Genomic DNA, 9,784 nt, shown 5'->3' with positions numbered 1-9,784 from the left:
AAGTTGTTTGAAAGTATTTAAACAACAAAACTAAAGAAAAGATAATGGGACTTAGAGAAACAAGTATTTCATCCATATGACTGTCCATTCTGAAGAACATTAAGAATTAAAAATTTACCTCAAGAAAACTCAATGCCACTTGTCGGATCAGCACTGTACTAAAAGTATAAGGGGTCCAAGAATAATATAGAATAATGTTTTTTCTCTTACAGTTTACAATCTGACTGGTAAGTCATACATACCCTCAGAGGTCAGTCATATTATATACTGCACATTTCAGTCCCAAAATAAATGATACAGACATTCAGTTGTATATCAGGGAACTGTGGGAGTGATGTGACCAGTAGTGGTGGAAGGATGTAGTCGAGGAAAAATTCTGGCTCACCTGATTCTTGAAAAATCGTGAAGGTATTGGACAAAAAAGAACAGGAATGAATTGAGAGGCCAAGGATATAGAATCGGCAGCATACCTCTGGGAACAGCAGATGAGTAAGATTGGGTCCTCTTAAGCCCTGAGTGAAACTGTGGAGACAGTGCGTTTAGTTCTCTGTGACTTTTAACCAACCCTCCAGGGCCTGCTCTCTGAGTACCTTCCTCACTTTCTCTGGCCTATTTTGGAGGGCTATGAAACTGTTTTGCTATCTGGAATTCTTGAAGGTTAGTCCTTAAGATTCAAAATAAAGATTAGTGAAATTTCAAGCCAATGAGATACTAGTAACACTGTTTCAGTTCCCCTTTTATTTCACAATACGCATAAGGCCCAAAATATTATGATGGTTCCAGAAAGTTAAACTGGATTTTAGATATGACTTGTAGGTATTGTTAAACCACCACAAGTTTGTGACTGATTTTGAATAGGATTATGTAGTCTTCCTGCTAATGAGATTTTTAAAAATAACAAAAGGGAATGCTCCAACTCATTTTTAAAAGTTCCCAACCTTGACATCATTTGTTTCTTGAAACGTCTTGTAGCACCAAAATCCAAGCAAATATTTCTACATTCTGCCTTCCATTCCTTGCTCTATTTTCCCTCACCTATGTCCAACTTCAATGTGGAATTTCCATATTATTCTTTCTCAACTGACTTTAACACATAACACAACTATGATAAATAACTTTAACAAACATGAAGGTAGAGCTTTACGAAGCTTGGTCTTTTCCAATTTTGACAAGAAATACCAATTACGCGCCTCGTTCTTTCCTCTTTATCTACAACTCCTTGGACACAATTCTTTGGACCCCAAGCAGACACTGTTTTGACGTGGCAAGAAGAGCGTTTAGTGAGACTTGGCCTTTCCAGTTTCTCTGCTTTTGGGTGAGAGAAGCCGAGAAAAGGTTACCAACGAAGACGCACGCTAACCTCACTCGCCCTGGGGTCCTGGGCGGGGGCCGCGGGCTCCACACCACGCCCGCCCCGCGTGCTCCGGCCGGAAGGGGGCGTGGGACGCCGCCGAGGGAGGGGCGCGCAGACGCGGCGGACCGGCCGGCCGGGGCGCGTCCGGCGGGAGCGGGAGGCCAAGGCCGGGGCTGGGGGCGGGGCGTGGGGCCGCCGGCGCTTCGCTCCTAGCCGCGCAAGCTCGGGTCACCCGCGCTCCCGCGCAGCGCTGGCTGGCTTCATGTGAGGCGCCGGGCCTCCGCCCCCTCCCTCCCCTTTCTTCCCTCCCTCCCTCCCATCCCGGCCTCCGCCTCCTCCTCCGCCCGCGCCCGCTCCCCGGGGCCCCCTGCCCGGCCGGGCGCTGACCGCAGGGGCGGGGGTCCCCGCCGCCGCCGCCGCGTCTCACGCAGGCTCCGTCTGGGGCAGCGGAGCCTCCGGGGCGGCCATGGACCGGCCCCTGGTGGCGTCGGCGGAGGCGGAGGAGGAACTGGAGTGGCTAGTGGCGAGTCGCAGGAGGAAGGCCTGGGCCAAGTGCCGCGGCTCCTGGCAGGCGTCAGAGACGGAGGACCTGTCCACAGAAGCGGCGACGCAGGACGAGGACGAGGACGGCGACGAGGATCTCCCTGGCGCGAAGCTGCCGGCGGCCGCAGGGAGAGGTCTGCGCGCCCGCGGAAGGGCTGGCGGGCGGGGAGGCCCTGCGCCCTGGGCCCCTGCTGCGAGTTCAGGAAGGTCCTCCCAGGCTTGTAGGCCCAGGGGAGAGGGGACACTTGCGACCTTTAAACGCGCGCGCTCCGCAAGGCGTCTCCAGCGTCAGCAGAGACGGCCTGGTGCCATCTCGTTTCCTTTCAGGGGGACACAGGCGTGTGGCTTGGGCTGCATTTTGTCCCCAGTGGATTTTCCTCCAGGGGAATGTCCAGGGTGACTCCGCCGTCGGAGTACCCCTGAGGTCGCTAACAAGCTGACTGACCCCTCGCTCTGCCCCGCAGGAAACGTGCCTAACGAGAAGATCGCGATATGGCTCAAGGACTGCCGGTGAGTTCTCGCGTTCGCCGCCCGTGTCCGGGAGGGAGGTCCATGCAGACGGGACTCCGGAGCAGAGGGACTTGGGCCTCAGTCCTTATGCGTCCCATGGCTGTTGTAAGCTATAAACCGGAATGGAAACCGGCGGGTAGTTTACTTTAAATGATTAGAAATGGTGGTCACTGACTATTTGGTGACTGTTGATTTTGCATTGGTTAAGACTTCAGCTCCCGCGCATGATGTTAGTTTAGCATCAGAAACTTAAAACATAATTGTGTTACGTTGTTAGGCTTGCCTTATTTTTACTCGAAGGGATTTTCACATCTCATGCAGTATTTTTTTTTTTTTTGACATCTGTCCATTTGGCATTAAATCATTTCCCTTTCAAATGTGTTTTAAATGAGTTTAATTTACTAACTATACTAACTGGGTTTTCGTTTTATTTTCTTTGTGCCTTAATTCTGTTTGGAGAGCTAGTAAAAGTAACTTTTCTTGTAGTGTACTTTTTGTATGGGCATTTGTCATATGGCACTGGAATTCACAGAAGGGAAATAGAGCTTTGCGGGCATCCATACTGCATATATCTGTTTAATTACATGCTTCGGCAACTGGTACAAATATGTTTTATAAAGTACCGAGGAGATGAATCATATTGCAAGTAAATCTTACAGTAAAATATGCTTGTTTTGTACTTAATTTTTTTCTGATTTTTTTTTGCTACATGTAAAATCTTGTACAAAGAATGTTGCTTTTTAGCTTTTGTTGAGGTGCTTGCTTCTGCGTATGTATTTGTCATCTCAATTTCGGCTTCCCTTAATCTTTTGTTAAGGTACCAGAGTTAGGAAAGTTTTTTGGGGGAAGGAGTAGGGATTCTCATTATGTGCCAGTTTATTTTTCTTCCCGAAACACACATAAAATTGTGCTCACTAATCTATTGATGTCCTGTTTTGATGAATTGCCCTGAGCCTTACCTAACACTCTTCACTACAGATCTTAACCTTTATTGGGAGTGTCATACACCCTTTGAGACAGGATGAAATATATGGATGTTCTTCTAAAGATGAACAAAAAAAGGTTTAAGAGCAAAAGAATTGCATTGTGTTATGTGATGTATAGGAGTTAAATTGTGTAAGAGAGCATAACAAATACACAGTGAGTAATTGCATCTTTTGGGATAAATGTAGTAGGGTAACGTTATCATTCACCAGGCACATCATCTCTGAAATTTCCAGAAATTTTGTTGCTAATATTGATTTAAGCAGGCAGATTCTATAGACTGTGGCTCTTTCCCTCATAGGTTTCCTTCATAGGATTCCTTCTTGTTCCCTACAATTGCACCTATTCTGTACAAAAGGGGCATTCATTTGTACCAGGGAAAGCTAGAAGGAATAGCCTTTTAATGTTTACTGTGTTATCACAGATTTCACTGCTAGGATATATGCAACTATTTTTTTTCCTGTAACAATTTAGGGTCTTCCCAGAGTTGGGCATGTATCTACTTTGTATATTATTATGTACAAATGATCTGAAGACAGCATTTTTGCTCTATATATTCTTATTTTTTTCTTACTGCTGTCCATATTCTGAAAAAAGATACTATGTTGTCTTTACGTAAAAGGAGTCTTTATTTTGATAATCATTTTTTTGCCTAAGTGGAGACAAATTGCTTGAATTAGCATCTAAGAAGGGATAGAGTTTTTGATAGAATTTGGAAAAGAGCACTTATAAGAGCTAGAGACTTGTTTTTGAAGGAGAATGCTAGTTGAATTCTGCTTCTTTGCCATTTTTTGGAAGTGCACAAACCAGTAGAGACATCTGCAGGAGTAATTCAGTGTTTTGTTGTAACTAAAAAACAGCCATCAGGAAAGAAGGGCTTTTTAAAGGCATAAATTAGAGTTTTATTAAAATGTATGCAAAAATTATCTCAAAGGTTTTATTAATATTTTATGGTAGTTGCTTGTGATTTTTTTACATTTCAAAAGCACTAATTTTCAAAGAACTGCCATTTCTTACATATTTGCTTGCAGAAAGTTTAACATTTAATTGATATTTCAGTATTTCTTTGAAACTGATATTGTTATGATCCCATTTTGGATGTGAATTTGTAACATGATTAAAGGTTTCTATCACAATAGAACTTTCAAAATAAAAGTCTGTTTCTTAGTATTAACTTAGTTTTGAGAAAGAAGTGGAAAACATTTTTTTGCTTAAATAAAGATTTCTAAGTTATCTGTGTTTGAACTACAAGAATTGAAAGACTTTTAGCAATGGTTAGTTCTTAAGGTTGATTTTCAAATTGAGTTTTTAGTGATTTTATTTTCAGAGTTAAATGAACAATATATATATTTTAAATTTAAAGGCAGAGGTAAATCTTAAGCTTTTCAATTTATACCAAAAAAGATAGTAGTTGGGGTAAGGAAGGTGCTGAGTGGTGCTCTGAAATGCTAGTGATTTAACAAATGAGGTTTAAGAAAACTGTTGAGCTTTATTTCTAACTAGACTCTGACTTTAATTTTATTAATGTAAAGATTGTTTTCTATTAATTCTGTTACCTGTTTCTAGGGAAGAGATTGAGGGGAGCAGACATTTTCTTAATGCCTATTGTCAGTCTGCTTTTCTTTCTCTGTTTCTGTAAAGAAAATGCCAGTTCCTATCTTTGTAATTACAATTCTTCCTCTTAGTTGCTGGCAGATCAGACATGTGATTAAATCATTTCTGGCGAAATGACTTGATGATTGGTATTTGCTTAGTAGGATATTACTTATGTAATCCACTCGCATTCCTGGTGTATTTTTGGAGGAGAGTTAAACTGATTAGAAGCTTGCTTAGCTATAACATTTTAAGTATAAGGTTGTGCAGTGACAGCTCTCCGGACAACAAGACTAAAGTTATATGTTTATGTGATTTCAGTACCCCTTTGGGAGCCTCACTGGATGAGCAAAGCAGTAATACACTCAAGGGTAAGAGAAAGTTGCCTTTCTAAATCTTACGTTCTTTATGATGGTCCTACTTTATTTGTCCTCTAAGACCGTAGATGTATTTGTCTTCTGAGTAAGACTATAATATGTATATGTATTATAAAAGTGATGTTTGTATTTATAAAGTATGCAGTTCTGAAATAAAAGCCAAAAGGGACAAATCTTGTCAGAAATCATAAGCAATGTATAGTTTAAGCAAATTAGCAAACCTTTCTACAATGTAAAACTCATATTTTTATTGTCCAGTTAGGTATTATAAAGACTAATTAAGTATAGAAATATATGTAAACATATGGGAAGTATATATTGAGTGAACTAGGTCAGCTTGAGTGCCGCATTTCTTTGCTTACATTTAATGAAATTGCCACACCTGAAATTTTACCACCTGTGCACAACAGCATTCTAAAGTTCAAAGTACAACAAGAATATGCAGCTAGTGGCAAAGCATATAAAAATGTTTATAGTAAAGAAAATCTAGCTTGAGCTCCTGACTTAAAATAAGGGGAGTAAAAGGAGTGCTTGCTCTGGGATCTGGTTTTTGCATGAAACTCTTGGGTAAGATGTTATCTGATTGAATATCTTCAGAAGCATAATAAGTATAAGATAGCCTGTATTTAGATCGGGGCTTCTAACAACTTGGCTGCAAATCATGGTTTCTTTAAAATAAAGTAAAAGCTTTATTTTATTTACATGCTTCTTGAAATTGTGTAATCAGGATAATTCACGAGTACATTCAGGTCTGAAACACTTTACTCTGCCTTATTTTGCTTGGTCAATTTGTTTTAACTAAAACAGTGATTTTATATGGTGGTTAGGAAGAACAGAACACCAGGATGAATCTTAGAATGTTTCTTTCAGGTGTGCTTGTGAGAAATGGAGGAAGTTTTGAAGATGATTTGTCATTGGGAGCTGAAGGTACGTATGTGTGTGGAAGAATGGTATTTTCATATGGTTTTAAAATTCAAAGTCAAGTGGCTTCAGGTTTACAATTCTCAAAGCTAAATTTAAAGATCCTAAAAATGGCTCAGACACATTTTACAGAACCTTTTTTATGTTAATAACCTTGTCAGAACCTGTAGGGTACTTGTAGGAACTGCTCCGAAAACCATTGTGATATGTTTATATGTGTTCCTTGGACTTAAGTGCTTAAAGGAACTCTTTGGGGGGCAAACAATAGTGATACATAACCGAGAGAATTGTCCCACGGAAGGAAGGATGCTTAAATATTGAGAAAACTAAATGAAGCTTATTCTTTAGTATGAGGTAGCCTTGGTGTCAGACTTACAGCTGCAGTTTTTCTTTCTCCTTGCATTCAAGTGTCTCCTGTCTTTCCTCTTTCCTCTTTTTCTAGATTTTTAGAACATTAAGGGGCAAATAGAAAATAGTTACTAGAATTTAATTAAAAGTAATTATGCTGATGTCTATTGTAGACTGCATAAGCATTTTAAAAGTGTATTGTGCTGTGTTTAAATTTGCACAGGTTATGTCATCCTTTCCTGTGGATTCATAATGCTTTCTACAATGTGAAATTAATGATTTTTTTTTATTTTATTATTTCACTGGTATTTTAAGATTCTTGGTAGCTATGCAGCTGGTTTGTTAATGTGTGCTTTTTATAAAAATAAAAGGGTTTCATTTAATCTTACTAAATTTTAAGTGTTTGAATAATTTATCCACTGAATTTGATATCCTTGATCTTTTGCTGTTTTCAGTCTGAATTTAGATTACTTATTACTTACTTAGAACCTTCTAACATTGAAAACTCTAGAATATGTGAATATATTAGATTTTATTCTGTTAATATGCTTTCAAGGAATAAATTGTATAAAGAACTTAAATGTACTGCTTCCCAGTCAGTATAATTGAACATGTTGTCAACCCTTATTAAAATGTATTTCAGTATTACTCTAAATAGCACTTTTGATATTTGCTTTAGTAGTTTAATAATACAGAATTTTTTTAAAGACTTTATTTGTTTAGAATTTAGGTTCCCAGAAAAATTGAGGGGAAGGTAAAAGAATTTCACTTGTACTCCTTGCCCCTATGTATGTGTAGCCTCCCCCATTATCAGTGTCCCCCACTAGAATGGTGCATCTGTTACAGTTGATGAATCTACAGTGAGGCATCACGATTACCCCACGGCCCATAGTTCACATTGAGGTTTAATCTTGGTCTTGTACATTCTGTTTGGGAAATATATAATGACATGTATCCATCATTATGATATCATATAATGTAGTTTCACTGCCCTGAAAGTCCTCTGTGCTCTATTCATTGACACTGAATGATTTTATTGGAAGCATAACCTAAAAGGGAGTCCCAGAGAAGAGTGGATCTGTTATGCTATTTTACTGAAAATTATGTCATGATTATTTTCATTCATTCAGTAAATATTTATTGGGTGCTATGTGTTAGGCAAGTTTTTGGTGGATGTACAAAGAAACATAAGAAATTGTCATGACTTTGCAGATCAGAAGTGAAAAAAATTGGTATGGTGAAATAGAAATGTTTGTAATTAATATCTTTCTTTGTCTCAAAATAAATATAGTAAATTTAATTCACTCTAAACTTGACATTAACAATATTTATCAGTAGAATTTGTAAGTACTATAAAGTTGAAAGGCAATTTTTAAACGGAAACTTAAGTTGAAATGAGTAGCAATTTTCAAAGTACATGAATGAAAAAATAGGTTGTAACTTGAGTAAATTTTCAACCTTAAAAATCACATTAGAAATTGATGTATACTATTGCCATGCTTACTTAATGCTGTCATGTTTTTGCTCTTGTTATTGTTTCTTAACACCTTTTAAATTTAATAACTAGAACCACATGTGCCATTTATTTTCTTCTTATTTCTAAACTGCTAAATAAATTTAGTTGGTTATCTTTATGACTTTTTGTTTTTAACATTCAGTTGAAGTGTAGGTACTTTCACAGTGCTAACAAAAACAAAACACCCAAGCTATAGGTTTTGTTTTTTATCAGTCTTTATAGTACTTGTAATTCTGCAGATTTAATGAACCAAGACAAGAATTTGGCATATTAGACATTCAGCTATAATATTGTGGCTGATTTGCTTTCTTGCTGATTGTGTCATAAAAGTTACTGTCATACTAACAGCCGTGCTCCACATCTATTCTTTTCATCTGTAGCCAATCAACTCCATGACACTGATACACAAATCGAAAACTGGTAGGTAGCTGTTTTTGTTCTATTCCTTTTGAAAATGTAGAACACTTATGAAAATAAGGTTTTATATAACCTGATTTTGTTTATAGCAATAATATGTTGGCCAAAGAGAGAAGACTACAGTTTCATCAGAAAGGGAGAAGTATGAATTCCACTGGATCTGGGAAGAGTAGTGGGACAGTCTCAAGGTAACTTACTTTGGAATTATGCTATAATTACATCGTGTTATAGATGACCTACTCAATACTTTTTAAGTCTTGGATTTGGCTTGGTAGTATGAAATCAGAGGAATCCAAAGTGTTTCGTGGATCAGCATAACTGACAGGAGCTTTTCTTTAAAAATTTAAGATTAAAAAGAAAGTAACAAGTATGTATGTAATGCTGTTGGAATCCATTAATGAATATTTTGTGGCCTATCAACAACTTGAAAGAGGAATGCCATAGTGGAACAACTACTTCCAAAAGTCTCCATTCCTTTTAGGGTCTTGAGGTACTTTGACATGAAAATCAGAAAAAAAAAAAACCTTCCAATTTAAAACTTGATATTTAAGCATTGGTTTATTTTAACATATTTAAACAAAGACCTTTAAACTATATATTATAGTAAGTAGGTGCATGTGCCTATGGAACCAGTTTAAAATGTTATGTAGATTATTATATTGGAATCTGAGCATTTTCTTTGAAACATTGATAATTCCTTCTGTTCAGGTTCCATCTCTAACATTCCTGTATTCCTCAGTGAGTCTCAAAAAGCTTGCATGATCACCTATATGAGACAGGGACAATAAATGTTTAATTCCTGGTAGAATCAGAGCAACAAAATGCCTTTGTGTAGCCCATTTCTCCTTACCTTACTCCTCCCACTTTCTGAGTGGGAGGGGTTAGAGAAAGGTGCAAAGTAGGCTCTTCCTCACTTTTCTGAGATCAGGCTATTTACCTTTACTGCCTTTGCTAGGACTGGTAAAATAGCAGAGAAGCTCACATTCTGTGGAATGTTCTTTGGTACCAAAGTTCTACCAACTTCCTAGTGTATTTTCCTTTTTCATTTCTTCCTTAATCTATTCCTCATTCTCCCTCACCAGTTATCTAATTATTTTAGCTGCTTTATTGGGACTCTAAAATGACAAAAAAAATAAGGTGAGAAATCACTTAGAGATTCTCTTGCTATATGTCTTAGTGGTTGGCTCTTTTGCCCAATACTAACAGCTTTAACAAATGGAC

General features: G+C 38.2%; 1 protein-coding gene across 2 annotated transcripts in view; it reads left to right on the top strand.

The window, feature by feature from the left end:
* The first annotated feature begins 992 nt into the window (after positions 1–992).
* The window catches only part of ITPRID2 (ITPR interacting domain containing 2), a 51,418-nt gene continuing 42,626 nt past the window's right edge, over positions 993–9,784 (top strand). The window contains exons 1-6 of one of the 2 annotated variants that reach the window (XM_036879365.2): positions 993–2,031; positions 2,362–2,407; positions 5,306–5,355; positions 6,232–6,288; positions 8,527–8,566; positions 8,653–8,751. In XM_036879365.2, coding sequence (XP_036735260.2) covers positions 1,821–2,031; positions 2,362–2,407; positions 5,306–5,355; positions 6,232–6,288; positions 8,527–8,566; positions 8,653–8,751 — 503 coding nt within the window. In that variant the 5' untranslated portion in view covers positions 993–1,820. The remainder of the gene's footprint in view (positions 2,032–2,361; positions 2,408–5,305; positions 5,356–6,231; positions 6,289–8,526; positions 8,567–8,652; positions 8,752–9,784) is intronic. The other variant, XM_036879366.2, reaches the window with a different exon arrangement.

This window comes from Manis pentadactyla, chromosome 6 (genome assembly GCF_030020395.1).
Source record: "Manis pentadactyla isolate mManPen7 chromosome 6, mManPen7.hap1, whole genome shotgun sequence".
In the NCBI taxonomy this organism is placed as follows: Eukaryota; Metazoa; Chordata; class Mammalia; order Pholidota; family Manidae; genus Manis; species Manis pentadactyla.
Note: the sequence above shows the minus strand (reverse complement) of the source record. Positions and strands in the feature narration are given on the sequence as shown.